The sequence below is a fragment of the Elephantulus edwardii genome, unplaced genomic scaffold, assembly GCF_000299155.1.
Source record: "Elephantulus edwardii isolate Elephantulus edwardi_28Jun2011 unplaced genomic scaffold, EleEdw1.0 scaffold00112, whole genome shotgun sequence".
NCBI classification, from domain to species: Eukaryota; Metazoa; Chordata; class Mammalia; order Macroscelidea; family Macroscelididae; genus Elephantulus; species Elephantulus edwardii.
The window spans coordinates 3,245,431-3,260,483 of NW_006399862.1; the positions used below are offsets into that span (position 1 = coordinate 3,245,431).

General features: G+C 39.8%; 1 protein-coding gene across 1 annotated transcript in view; it reads right to left on the bottom strand.

Annotated features, from left to right (window-relative positions):
• LOC102859450 (60S ribosomal protein L5-like) overlaps positions 1-4,096 on the bottom strand; it is a 76,808-nt gene extending 72,712 nt beyond the window's left edge. Inside the window, exon 1 of the mRNA XM_006892184.1 lies at positions 3,152-4,096. Within this exon, the coding sequence (XP_006892246.1) occupies positions 3,152-4,086 (935 nt within the window). The 5' untranslated portion in view covers positions 4,087-4,096. The remainder of the gene's footprint in view (positions 1-3,151) is intronic.
• Positions 4,097-15,053: the final 10,957 nt, after the last annotated feature.

Consider the following 15,053-nt stretch of genomic DNA (forward strand, 5'->3'; position numbering starts at 1 on the left):
AATATATATATATATATACTTATGCTTAAGTATATGTGTATATAACTATATATATTTAAGTATGTGTGTGTGTGTGTACACTCACACACTTATGCCTCATTATGTTGTTGTATGACGTTGAGTTGTATGACCCGTAGCTGACACTTCAGCTGGGGTTCAGAGGCAGTGAATGGCACAGTAGGAGAGTGCTTTTTTTTCTCCCACAGAGCAGCTGGTGGATTCGAATTGCTTACTTATGCATTGGCATTACAGCTTCTTAGCACTCAGCCACCTTGTTAACTGCCCTCCAGTCACTAACATTCCCAGCAGCCTTATGAATGGTAGATCTAAACCTTCTCTTCTCTCCCACCATCTTCGCGATGCCCGCCATGTTTAAGCCCATTCGGGGGTCACCATGACAATCCCTCTGGTGGAGGGTCTTCCTCTCTTTCACTGACCATCTAACCTCTCCCAGCATATTTCTCTCTAAGGACTGATTCCTTCAGAAAATATGCCCAAAGTGATAGAGAAGTAGTTTCACCACCCTTGCCTTTAAGGAGAAATCTAGTTGTATTTTCTTCAAAACAAATGTCTGTTCTTTTGCTAGTCCATGGCCTATTCAGTCCTCTTTGACAATACCACAATTCAAAGGCTTTGATTCTTCTTTTTTCTTCCTTATTCATTGTTTAACTTTCATATGCTTAAAAAGCAGTTGAGAATACTGTGGATTGATTAGACAGGAACAACCGTTGTATTAGCAGGACTTTCTTGTATACATATGGATAGTAACATATTAGAGCTTTGTTTCTGAGGCTAGATCTCTTGAAATTTTCTTTTTTGGTGATAAATGCCACACTGTTTCTTGCCAATCTACCATTTCCAGCATAGTACATAATGTGATTGTCTGCTTCAAAATGGCCAACACCTGTCCATCTCAGCTCACTAAGTGTTAGGATGTTAATCTTATATATTTCATTTCATTTCATAAATTACAGCTTCCAATTTCCCTAGATTCATAATCAATAGATTCTATGTTCCAGTTACTGAAGAATGTTTACAGTTGTTCTCCTCATTTTGAATCTTACCAGCTGTATCAGCAAATGAAGGTCTTTCATTGAGTAAAGGCTTTACTCCTTCTATGTCAGGAAGGCAGACTACTTTGAGGAGTGCGCTCTGGTGGCCTAGTGGTAAAGATCTGTGTGTCCAACCTAAAGATAAAAGGTTCAAGTCTATCAGCGGGTTTATGGGAGAAAGTTAAGCAGTCTTCTCCTGCATAATTTATGGCCTCTGAAATCTCCTGGAGGGTCAGCTATGAATTGGTTCCTACTCGATGGCATGTAACACCAACTATTTTGAGGTGCAAGCTATTTATCGGTCATATTTTGAGTGCTTTCCAACCTGAGGAACTTCTATTTCGGCCCTACATCTAACAATATTTTACCATTGTCCATAGGGTATTTCAAAGACTGTTCCTTCAGAAATGGAGGGCCAGTCCTGCTTCTTAGCCTGTCTGAGTCTGGAAGCTCCTCTGCATGATGCTGAGATGCTAGACAATTTGTGACTAGTATTTTAAATACCAGCCAAGTGGTTTATGGTGGAGAGATTTCAGCAGATCTTCCAGACTAAGGTTAAATCACTATGGTGTTGTTAGAAAGCCTCAAGTCAACTACAACTCATAGCAACCCTCACTACAGCATCCACAATATATTATATCTAAATGGGCTGATCATTAATTGACTTTGTGTCATGATAGTAACAGGTACAGGTTTGGATACAGACATTACGTGAGAGCTGTAGAAATTGGTCTGTAAAAATGTCTTTGGTTTCCTACATTTTGTTGTTGTTGTTGTTGTCAGGTGCACCACCACAACCCTATATGTAATGCAAAGAAAACACTGCCGGGCTGAGTTCTAGCCTCACAGTAGTTACTATGTTTAAGATCATTGTCAGAGCCACCATGTCAATTTATCTTGTAGAAAGTCTTCCTCTCCTTCTCGCCTTCTACTCTATTAAGCATGGTCTTGTCTTCTAGCAATTGTCCATAGAAACATTTGTTTGATTTTCCAGAAGTCTATGACAATACTCTACGTTCTTTGTCAGAACCACAATTCAAAGGCATTAGTTCTTCTTAGGTCATCCTTAAACATTGTCTAATTTACGCATGCATATGTGGTGATTGAAAAGAAATATCATAGTTTGGAGCAAATCTACTTTGGTTCTTAAAGTGACATCATTGCTATTTAACACGTTAAAGATCTCTTCTGCCTCTGATTTGACCGTTTCAAGATGTCATATCGTTCCTCGACTGCTAATTATTGAAGATTGACTATTGAGCATTGAACTTGAACTGATAATTAAAGTAAAATAAAATGCACAATTTCATTAGCACACAATGATAATCTTTGAGGAAACAGATCGTTGGGTCTTTCTCTCATAAAATACCTGTAAAGTACTAACATTTAGATTGTTGTTAGGTGCTGTGGGGTTGAGTATGACTCATAATGACTCATGAAAAATAGATCTGAACCCTGTCCTGTCCTGTACCGGATTTATAATGTCTGACACACTTGAGCCCATTGCTGCAGTCACTGTGTCAATCCACCTGATCAAGGGTCTTCTTCCCTTTCGCCATCCCTCCACCTTCTAAGCATGATATCACTTTTGAATAAATAGTCTCTGCTAGCAACATTCTCAAAGTATGTGAGATGAAGCTTTGTCATCTTTGCCTCCAAAAAGCATTCTGGCAGCATCTTCTCCAAGATTTATCTCTTTGTTCTTTTTGTAGTCTGTGGGGTTTTCTGTACTCTTGTCCAACACCACAATTCAAAGATATCAATTCTTTTTCTGTCATTTTTATACACTGTGCAGCTCTAAGAAGCATTATCAAGTGGTTTAAAAGACCATGGCCTGAATCAGTTGTACCTTAGTCCTCAAACTAACATCATTGCTTCTCAGTAATTTTGAGAACTCTCTGAGTACATATTTCCTCAGTACAATACCTCTCCTGGTTCCCTGAATTCTGGTCCCAAGAGTACTGATCTTGAATCTAAGTGAGATGAAGTCATTGAAAATTTCAATATTTGCTCCATCTAGTTTGATGGTGTCTATAGGCTCTGTGGTAAGAATATTTGTTTTCTTGATGCTGAGATGCTATCCATATCGAAAGACATACTTTTTTTTTTTCTTGAACAATAAATTTATTGTGTTTATCTGAAAAATCTCAGCAGCCCGCTCCTGAGCCCTGAGGAAGCTTGCTTTCTTCTGAGCTACCCGATCTTTCTTCTGGGCAAGAGACATTTTGGGGCGATTCCACCTCTTCTTTTTAACATCTTTCTTAGGCTTCTTCTCATAGACTGGATTCTCTCGTATGGCAGCATGTGCTTTCTTATACATCTCCTCCATCATGTCTGGAGCTACGTTGTTCTTTCTGTATTGAGAGAACTGTTTCTTATAAGCATCTTCATCTTCTTCCATTAGGTAACGCATATAATCCGCAACATTCTGACCCATGATGTGTTTCCGATGTACTTCTGCATTGAATTCCTTGCTTTCTGAATCATAACCAGTGAATTGCTTGGTACTATGAGGAATAGACAAGCCTCCATCCACAGCTCCCTTCAGAGCCCCAAACATTTTATTTCCTGTGGTAGTTCTGGCAAGGCCTGCATCCAAATAGCAGGTGAAGGCACCTGGTTGGCCATCAGTGCTTTCCACATTGTATTCATCTCCAGTTACCTCCACTTGGCCTTCATAAATCTTATCCATGCCAAACCTATTGAGAAGCCTGCGGGCCAGCAGCAGGCCAGTACAATATGCTGCAGCATAATTTGTCAAGCCAACTTTCACACCATACTTAGGAAGTTCATGAGCATAGGCTGCGCAGACTATCATATCCCCTTCTATACGGGCATAAGCAATCTGGCAAATTATATCTCTGTTGGTTACACGAACTATCATCCTGTATTTAGGTGTTTTGTACTTATTTTTATCCTGAATTACCAAGCATTTCCGAGCATAGTAATCAGTTTTACCCTCGTGTCGTCTTCTAAATTTCACTTGGTATCTCTTGAAGTAGGCCTTATTCTTGACAACTTTAACAAACCCCATCTTGCCGAACAGAGACAGAAGTGCCCAGCTCGCCAAACACCAAACAGCAACCAGCCCTATGTGGGGCGGAAAAGCGAAAGACATACTTTTTGATCTTATGCACCAAGTGTTTCAAGTCCTCCTCATTTTCAGGCAAAGTTGTATTGCCAGTGTAACACAAGCTATTGATGAGTCTTCCTCCAATCCTGATGCCACATTCTTTTTCATAAATACCAACTTTGTGAATAATTTGTTCAGCATAAAGATTGAACAGGATGCAAGCGTGATGCACACTTTTCTTAATGTTAAACCTTGTAGTATCCCCTTGCTCTGCTCACCCAGTAGCTTTTTGTCTATGTATATTAATCAAGTGTTCTGGAAGTCCCATTCTTCTCAGTTTGTTGTGATCCACACAGTCAAACGCCTTTGCATGGTCAATAAAACACAAATAGACATTAACCTAGTATCCTTTGCTTTTGGTCAGAATCCGTTTGACATCAGTGATGATATTCCTGGTGCCACAGCCTCTTCTAAACCAAGCTTGGATTTCTGGAAGTTCTTTGTCAATACAATGGTCTAGCCATTTCTGGATAATCTTCAGCACTATTTTGCTCACATGTGATACTAGTGATATTGTTCCATAATGTCCACATTCTGTTGAATCACCTTTCCTAGGAATGGGAACAGATACTTATCTTTTCCAGTCAATCAACCAGACAGCTGCCCTCCAAATTTTGTAGCATAGACTGGTGAACACCTCCAAGGTTGCATCAGTCTTTTGAAACATGTCAACTAATATCCTACACATTCCTAGAATCTTACTTTTTTTTTTTTTTACCAATTCTTTAAATGCAGCTTAAACTTCTTTCTTCATTACCATTGGCTCTTGATCATATGCAACTTAATCTTCAGGTTGACAGTAGGCTATTTTGCTGCATCACTGCCAAGTCCCCTTAGCCTTACTTTTCCTTGGTCAAAAAAAAAAAACCAAACAAAAGTCATTGCTTGTCAAGATCCACTTATTTCCCTGGAAAACTGTCTTGATTAAGATTACACACAAGAAAACTCATGGAACAGTTTTACTCTGTAGCATATAGGGTCACCACAAGTCTGGGGTCAACTTCATGGCCACTAACTAGAAAACACTTACCAGAGGCAGACAGGCAGTTCTTTCTTCTGTGGTATCTTTGGGTAGGTTTGAGTCACTGACTTTAAGACAGAGAATCAGTAATGAATGGCTTGATGCATGTAAGGACCTCCAAGATCTGTGATCAATGTTTTGGTTAGGTGTCATCAATTAATTTTTTCTGACTCATAACTATTCCATACTTACTCCATACTTTGCAGAGCGACATTTCTAAGCACTCAAGTTGCTAACAGAACATCTTAGGTTTAAATTCACCAATGGCTTTAAGGGAGACAAATGAAGCAAAGTCACTGTCATGTAGTTGGTTCAGAATCATAGTGACCCTACCTAAATGCTGCAATAGGCTGTTAATTACAGGGTAAGAAGCTGCCAATTTTTCTACCTCAAAGCAACTGGTAGATTCAAACTGCTAGTGATGCATGGCCTTTTCTTTAGCCTAGTAATTTGTAATAATCATCTCTCAATTCAGTTAGTAGGGTGGTTTGTTGTTGCTGTTATGTGCCGTCAAGTCGCCTGCGACTCATAGCGACCATATGTACAACAGCCCTAAACTCTGCCTTATCCTGGGCCAATCTCACTAGCTCCGACACACCTACCCCCATTACCCCAGTCACTGAATCAATCCATCTCATCAAGGGTCTTCCTCTCTTGTGCTGTCCCTCCACTCTCCCAAGTATGACGTCCCTCTCCAAGAACTAGTCCCTTCTTGCAACGTGTCCAAAGTATGTCAGATGAAGGTCCAGAATACTTGCCTCCAAAGAACATCCTAGATTCACCCTCTCCAGGATGAATCTGTTTGTTTTCTTAGCAGTCTATGGTGTATTCAATACTCTTCTCCAATCCCAGAGGTATGCAGTTCAAATCCACCAGATGCTCTGCTGGAGAAGGAGGGAGCAATCTCCTCCTGTACCAGTCAGATCTGATTTGACGGTGCATGTAAAAATAATACAATAAAAAGTAAAAAAAAAAAATACTCTTCTCCAGCACCACAGCTCAAAAGCATCAATTCTCCTTCTATCATCCTCAGTCACTGTCCAGCTCTCTGATGCATAGCAAGTGATTGCAAAGACCGTGGCCTGTATCAGGTGCACCTTAGTCTTCAGCTGAATTCAAGTCAACTGCATGCAACTACTTCATTATTTATAATAGCAAATAATATGACGCCTAGACTGCTTACTGCTGTTCACAGATGGTTCATGATCTCTTTTTATTTCCCCATGTGAATATACAGAGAGACACTTTTGCTGATCAATAAATATAAGGATTATTTTGAGGTCTGGTGAAATAATAAAGCACTTTCACTTTTTTAAGGTTTAATAAGCAAGGCTTAGATATTCAAAGAATAGCTTTCTTTGGAATTACTTGGCTTGTGTAGTTCTATATTCATGCTATTAACCAATTTGTCTTTATAGCTTCTTCTCCTAGGTTTTGCTAAGGTCTGCCCAATATGACATGCTGATTTTTATGCTAAAGTTTAAAGAGTAGAAGTAAAAGATCTTCTCTGCTGTTAATTGTCTTGCAATGTCTTGGGGGAAGTACAACCAGGGTCTCCTCAGAGGCAGAGATGGTGAAACTTTGTCTCATATTCTTTGGTCATGTTGTCAGGAGCGGTCAGTCCTTGGAAAAAGCCCTAAATCAGGGAAAGGTAGATAGATGGCCAGAGAATCAGAGGAAGATCTTCAACAAAATTGATTAACACAGTGAGTGTAACAATGGTCTTGAGCGTATCAGCGAACGTGAGGAGAGGGCAGGATATGATACGGCAAGGTTCAGCTCTGCTGTTAGAGGATCATTATGAGTCCTTTTTTACTTCTTGACACATAACAAACTCAACAATTACACGCTTAGAGAATCATACAAGTTCAGCAGCCTTAGTGCTTTCATGAAAATACATCAGAATGTAGAGTTATAAGATCTGAAGGGATTTTTTTTTCTTGAGAACAGCATAATCAAAGGAAGAGTGATGCCACACACAAATTGTCCTTAATATGACCAATGCTATTGGAGTTTCAGAATACGAAGCTGGAGAAGCATGCTGGCATTTCATTGCAAAAAACAAACAAAAAAACAACAAACAAAACAGAAAAAAAAACCCAACAAAACCCTTTTAGAGTAATATTTTCTCACTTCTAAAATCAAAGTATAACTTTACCATCTGTACTTCTCAGGGAAATCCTGAGCATTTAAATGTAGAAATGCATGCGTTATGTGATTTAGAAAATGAGAGTTGGACAAATATTAGTTATATGCATCAAGAATGTTAAAACAATATGCAGTAGATTGTGGGAACATGGCCCGTATAAACTTAAATCAATTTGTGTTAAAGGTTTATGAGGAGAAACTTGGCTGGGGATTTGAGAGAACGAAGAGACTGAGTTGGGAGGGGAAAACGAGAGAATGGTTATGCCGAGGTGATTCTAGGCAAGGCTCTGAGGACCACCGAGCAGAGCTTGTTTATTTCCTTGGATGTCAATCAACAGCTGGTGCAGCCTGGTGCAGATCTGTTCTAGTGATTTCCCTCCCAGACACACAGCAGCTTTGAAATGCTAATTTCTTCCCTAGCTTACACTGTGGAATGCAATTTCCTGTAACCTTCTAACCATTTGACTCTCAGTAGGAAGTGTGAACTCTGTGTGGTCACTAATGGGTCAATTTTATGAATAAAAATCCATCCAGGCACCATTTCTCCTTTCTTAGAGACATTTTCATCTTTGTTATCATTTTACAAATGCACAATGAGAGAGGACAGAGAGAATAGCAATGATCATGATGTTGGTACAGAACCAGCAAACTTTTGTTCTGCTCTACGCCAGATTGACATGAGACAGAGCTGACTTAAAGGTAACTAATACAAATAGATAATGAATAATAGATAGATGTTAGATGATAGATAGATAGATAGATAGATAGATAGATGGATAAAGTGTATTGTTGTTGCTAGGTGTGATGGAAAAGACCATGGCCTGAATCAGGTGTACCTGAGCCCTATCTTACTAATCTCTTATTGCTGGCACCTGTGAAATGATGGGGGATCCAAGACTGTTTCTTCTCTAGCATTTTTTAAGCTCATGAATCCAAGATATGCAATGTATCTCTCTATCTCTGATACATTACATACAAACATTAGACAGACCAACTCTGAGCAGTATAAACATTAAGCTTTCAGCTGCTAACAGAAAAGTTTGTAATTTGAGCTCAACCAGAGGCTCTTCATGAGAAAGGCTTAGTGATCAATTCACAAGAATCAGTCACTAAAATTCCTATGGAGAAGTTCTGCTCGGCACACACTGGTTGGTCTAAGTTGGATTCAACTTGATAGCCATCTATTTAAATAATCTAAAAATCTATGCATAGCTTTTTTGCTTTGTATTTTTCAGAATATGTATTTAATTCTGAGTACCAATTTCTAGCTATTGAGTTGTGGACTAATTTAACCCTCCTTGGTTTCATTTTCTTTTCTTGAAAATGTACATTCCCCTCTGCTGTTGTTAGGTGCTGTTGAGTTGAGTACAACTCATTGCTACCCTTTGAACAACCCCGTCTATTCTCTGCCATCTGTACAATTTCCACACACCTAAGGCATTGCTGTAGTGACTGTGTCAACCCACTTGGTTGAGAGTCTTGCTTCCCCTGTCCTCCCACCACTCTCCCAAGCATGATGGCCCTCTCCAAGGAACAGCCTTTCCTGGTAACATGCCCAAAGTATTGTATGTAAGACAGAGCTTTATCATCTTTGCCTTCAAGGAGCACACAGGTTGTACCTTCTCCAAAATCTGTTTGTTCTTTTGGTAGTGCCTGGGATATTCAGTATTCTTCTCTGATATCACAACTCACAGGCATCGCTCATCTGTCGTCTTTATTCAGTGTCAAGCTTTCCACAGCATAGCAATCAACTGAAAAGACCATGGCCTGAATCAGTCACACCATAGTCCTCATTGTTGCTCCTTGGTAATTTGGCAAGATCCTCAAATGCATGTTTTCCCCGTGCTATTTGTCTCCTGATCTGACTGCTGATTGTGGCAACAAATAAGATGAAGTTGTTGACAGTTTCCATCTTTTCTCCATTTATCATGATGGTGTCTATTGGCCCAGGGATGAGAATTTGGCTTTCTTGATGTTGAGAGGCAATCCATATTGAAGGCTGTAGTCTTTGATCTTCTGGAAGCAAGTGTTTCATGTCCTCCTCAGCTTGTTCTTCGGTGCCATCATATTAACTGAGAATCATAGCAATCATATGAACAACAGATAGGAAGGTTGCCCTTTTCTGCATCATTCTCACAATTTTAGCTGTGGTTGTGGTTGTGGATTGCCTTTGAGTTAAGCACGACCCATAGCGACCCTATGAGCAAAAGGTCTGAAGCCCCTCTACAACTATTGACATTTATCAAAGTTCGTAGAGGTTCCGGACGCATGTTGTTTAGGAAGTGGATGCTACTCCTGCTTCCAAAACTGGTATTTTATTATTGTTATGTGCCATTCAGTCACCTGAAATGCATAGCAACCCTATGTACTACAGCTCTGAACCCTTCCCTGTCCTCAGCAGTATCACTAATTCTGACACACCAACCCCCACAGCCTCAATTATCAATCTATCTCATCTGAGATCTCCCTCTACTGTGCTGTCCATAGTCAAGTCTATAGTTGAGACAAAGTGCTCTAAGAATTAATTGAGATAAGTTGGTAAAGTGTTAATACAATGTCTGGATCATAAAAATCAATGGAGGTTATCTGTTATTATACATGATGGTCAGTCTGATGGTTACTCTAATAACACTTGCTATAGATTTACTGTAAGCGATAATATTTTAAACAGACTCTTTCATAGGAAACCCCTTTGAATATGTGCAATAAAGAATATAATCTCTCTAATAAAATGGCTTATCACATTTTTTACACTATTCCACCTTATTGAGAGTGAATTCTAGCCAGAATGACCAATTAGGAAATTGTGAAATTGAAAAAAAAAAAATTTCACAGACTAGAGTCTCACAGCTTTGTTTCTTTGTAATTGGAAACTTTCTAAACTGGTCTTGAATCTCAACTGGGCCATCACCACCTGTGATAAAAATGGAGTGATAGACTCCAAAGTCTGGGAAAGAAAAGGAAACAGACTGAGATACTTATCAGAGACTGGGGTAACTTTCTTACTGTATTTGCTGTGCCTTGAAAAGAAATCTGGAAATCTTGAAAAGATGGACAAGAAGACAAGATAGGCTACTCATTATGTGGAGTGGTAAAATCTTCCCAAGCAGAACAGAAACCCACCAGTAACGTGTGTTTCCCACACCCCCCTTCTAAATTGATGAGACTAGACTGCCCTTGTAGCACATTTCCAGCCACTAGTTTCTTCAAAGTGAGTCTGGTTGCTCAATGGTTAAGCTCTTGGTTGAGGACCAACAAATCAACATTTCGGACTTACCCACTGGGTCCATGAGAAAAACTACCCGGTGATCTTTCTCTCTTAAGATTACAGTCTTGAAACCCTAGGGGGAAGGTATGTCCTATCGAGTCACTAGGTGTTATAGTTGAATTGACTTGATACATACAACAGGTTTTTTAGAATTTCATGTCACAAATGAGGGACAAATTGTTGCTAATCAAGGGAAAGTCAGAGTTATGAGCAGAGACACATATTACACTGTGAAATTATCCTGTCAGAGGCCTGTCCAAATTATTAAGGAGCAATGATGTGCTCTTAAAGACTAAGGTGTGCTCGGCTCAGGTCATCCATGGTCTTTTCAATCTCTTCCTATGCTTCTGAAAGCTGGACAATGAATAGGAATGATAGAAGAATCATTACCTTTGCACTGTGGTGTTGGAGTATTGAACATCACACGGACAGCCAAAAGAGTAAACAGATATGTCTTAGAGAAGATGCAGCCAAGGTGTTCCTGAGAGGAAAAATAGTGAAGCTTCATCTCACATGCTTTGAGTACGTTGTTAGAAAGGGATGTTTCCTGGAAAGGGACATCATGCTTGGCAAGTTGGAAGGTGAGCAAAAAAAAGGAGACCCTCAAATGGGATGGATTGACATAGGGACTACAGAAATGGACTCACAGATATCAGAGATGATGAAGATGGCACAGGATTAGACAGGGTTCAGAAACGTCGCTATGAGTTGTCCTCACCTTGATGGCACCCAACAACAACAGCTACAAAGAAAGTCCATTCCATTTACCCTGTGCACCTGGAGTCACCACCAGTTGGGATTGATCCAATATCACTCACAACAACAACAACAGCATTCAATGTATAAAGACATCTAAAAATACCTATGAAAATTGTTATTTCTACATTCTGATGATAGGAATTGGTGCTGCTTTTCTGTCTTGTGTTCACCACTGAAGCAAGGCGATGGATTTTCCTGTTCTCCAAACTGTTTATTTTTTATAAAATGAAAAAAAAAATCAGTAACGTCAGTTACTCTTAGCTCTTGCCACAATTTAGCATTTCAAACATTTGGAACTGGTTTGGCTAAAAGGAACAAGAGGAGTTTAAAAATCTTAGCTGGCAATGTTCGAACATATTGTAAAACAAACAAAACCGAAGCTTGGCCACCCATGATGGGAGACGCTGCCTAGGCCTTCTGTGATTAGTCAAAAGCCTTGTACAGGAATTGCACAGATTTCTTAGGAAAATATGAGCAGGGGTTAGTGAAGATGCTGAATGCTGATATCTGAGTTTCAATGACTATCCGTACAATCATTTCCTGGATTTATACTAGCTTACTAGCTATAACATTAAGGGTTTCTTTTTAAAAATATTGGTATCTTGTGTTATTGGAAAAAGTCAGGAACTTATGCTTAACAGAGAGATTGTGGTTCAAATTTTGCTTCTAATACTGTCTGACTGTGTAACATTGACAATATAACCTTTTTATACACCATTTTAGTAAGAGAGATGAAAGATTATCATGACTATTAGATGAAGCTGTTTGGGAAAAAATCCAAAGAAAGTAATATTTATTTACTTCTAGTAAATGCTTCTTTGCCACTACCTCTCCAAAAGAGAAAAATAAGGAAAATCTAAACCTAACATTATTGAATGGATTCCAAGTTATAGCAACCCTATGGAATGGAGTAGAAACACCACAGGAGTTTTCTGAATCTGCTCAAAACCAGATTATCAAATCTTTCTCTTGCAGAGAAGCTTGCGGCTTCTCAATGTTAACTTTCCAGTAGCAGGAAATGCTGAATTCATTGTACCACCAGGGTACCTCCTGGTTTATAATACTAGCTGCCCTTGAGTCTCCTCTGAGCACTGGTCTGTCCGTTTGCTGCATGGAGGTAACTCATGGTTGCTGTGATGCTAAACACTGTGACACTGATGTGTCTAATGTGATAATAGTTACCCATGGTGGACGGTATTTGGTGGAGCTTCCCGATCAAAACAAGCTTGGAAGCAGGAGTGGCACCCACTTCCAAAATAGCTTGCCTCCAGAAACTCTATGAATGTGGAGAAACAATGAAAACTATACAAGTGTTCAGGTCTTTCATGCATAGAGTCACTATGGGTCATCTATGACTTGACAGCACCTAACAGCCTGACAACAACAACAACATAGTGACCCTATGCATGAGAGATCTAAACCTTACTCTTGGTATATAGGAAACACTTAAGAAATGACATTTATTACTTGTGAGTGTTATAGAGTTTAATAGTAGGTTTTTGCTAACAAGAATAAAGGTTGTTTCCTCACTCATACTCCATGTTGTTCCGACATCAATCTTCCATTCTGGAATCCATGAGGAAGGATGAGCATTCACTTCACAAATACGTGTTCTTACATCAGACAAAGAAAGAATGATGGTTTAGAATAGAACAGGTTCAGATCTGTTCATATGATCACTAAGAGTCTTACTCAACTTGATGACACTTAATAACACACATCTATGTATAGATGGTTTTGTTGCTCTTAAGGGCCTTGGAGTTGACTATGACTCATAGCAACTCTATGAACGACACGTCAGAACCCTGCCAGCCTCATCCTCTCTGATATATTTGAGTCCATTGTTCCAAACACTGTGTCAGTCCATCTTGTGAAGGGCCTTCCACTCTTTTTTCAAAAACTGATCCCCCTTAATCATATGACTAATGTGAGATGAAGGTTCACTATCCTTCCTCTAAGAAGTTCTCTGGTTGTACTTTTTCCCCAGACATATTTGTTCTTTTGGCAATCCATAAGATATTCGGTGTTTTTCTCCAATACCACAAATCCAGGCATCAATTATTCTATCATCCTTATTTATTGTCCAGCTTTCAGATGGAAAGCAAATAATTGAAAGCCCTAAGGTTTGAATCAGGGACACATTAGTCTATAAACTGACATATCTCTTTTCACACCTTGTGAAGTCCCTGACAGCAGATTTTCCTAGTCCCACATGTCTCTGGATTTCTGCATTTCTGGAGAAATGTACTGAAACTCCACGGACTGCCAAGAGAACAAACATGGCAGTCCGGGTGAAGCCAGGTTGCTTCTTGGAGGCAAGGATTTTGTAACTCTGTCACATATTTTGGGCATGTTGCCAAAAGGGACCAGTCCTTGGAGAAGGATAGCACACTCGGAAGGGTAGAGGAGAGGAGGACCCTGGACAAGATGACTTGATACGGAGACTGTGGCAATGGGGGCAGGTGTGTCAGAGACAGTAAGACAGGGTGGGGTTCAGAGTCAGCATCAATTTTCAACTGACCTGCAGTGGGTTTTCCGAGGCTGTAAACCGAATGACAGGAGATTGCCTATCTTTCTCTATGTTTGGATTAACAGCCTAGCTTCTTATACACTACGCAGAAGAGGGTAATTTCTCTCTCTTATATGTTGTTGTTTGTGCCGTTGAGTTGCTTGCAACTCATAGAGACCCTATGCACAAGAGTCCTAAATACCGCTGTATCCTGTGCCAACCTCACCATCTCAACACACTCACTCCCACCACTCCATTCACAGAATTGATCCATCTCATAGAGAGTCTTCCTCTCCTGCACCGTCCCTCCATTCTCCCAAACATGATGTCCCTCTCCAAGGGCCAGTCCCTCCTTGTAACATAGCCAAATTATGTCAGACGAAGCTTCAGAATCCTTGATTCCAAGGAGCAGTCTGAATTCACCTTCTCTAGGACAAACCTGTTTGTTCTCCTAGCAGTCCACGGTATAGTCAACACTCTTCTCCAGCACCACAGCTCTCTTATACATAAATAAACAAAATTCTGTGCTCTCAAGTCAGTTCTGACCCACAAAGACCCGCCATTGATCCTCCTGAGACTGTAAATCACAAAGAAAGGAGACTGTTCATTTTCTTTTTCCCATGGAGCTGCTGGCAATGAATAGAAATGTATGGTCTCTTGGTCAACAGTTCAACATAACCATGAACTACACAAACACAGATCCATGTTGTTTTTACTGTTATGTGCTATTGAGCCAACTGCAACTCATAGTCAATGTATGAATAACGGATCAGAAATATATACTATCCTGTGCTTTCCTCACTATCTCTGACATATTTGAGCTCTTTGCTACAGTGACTGTGTCAATCCATCTCATTGAAAGTCTTCTCTTATCCTGATCCTCCAGCCTTCTATTCATGTTACCCTTCTCTAAGAACTCATCCCTCCTGAGGACCAGCCAAAAATAGGTGAAATGAAGTTTCACTGTCTTTACTTTCAAGAAACAGTCTGGTTTCATTTTCTCCATGACAGGCCTGTTCTCTTGTCATTACATGGCATATTCAGTACTCAATCTCAAAGACATCATTTCTTCTGTTCTTCTTAGTAATTGTTCAACTTTCAGATGCATGGCAAACAGTTGAGAAATCCATAGCTTGAATTAGGCACACCTTGGTCTTTAAGAT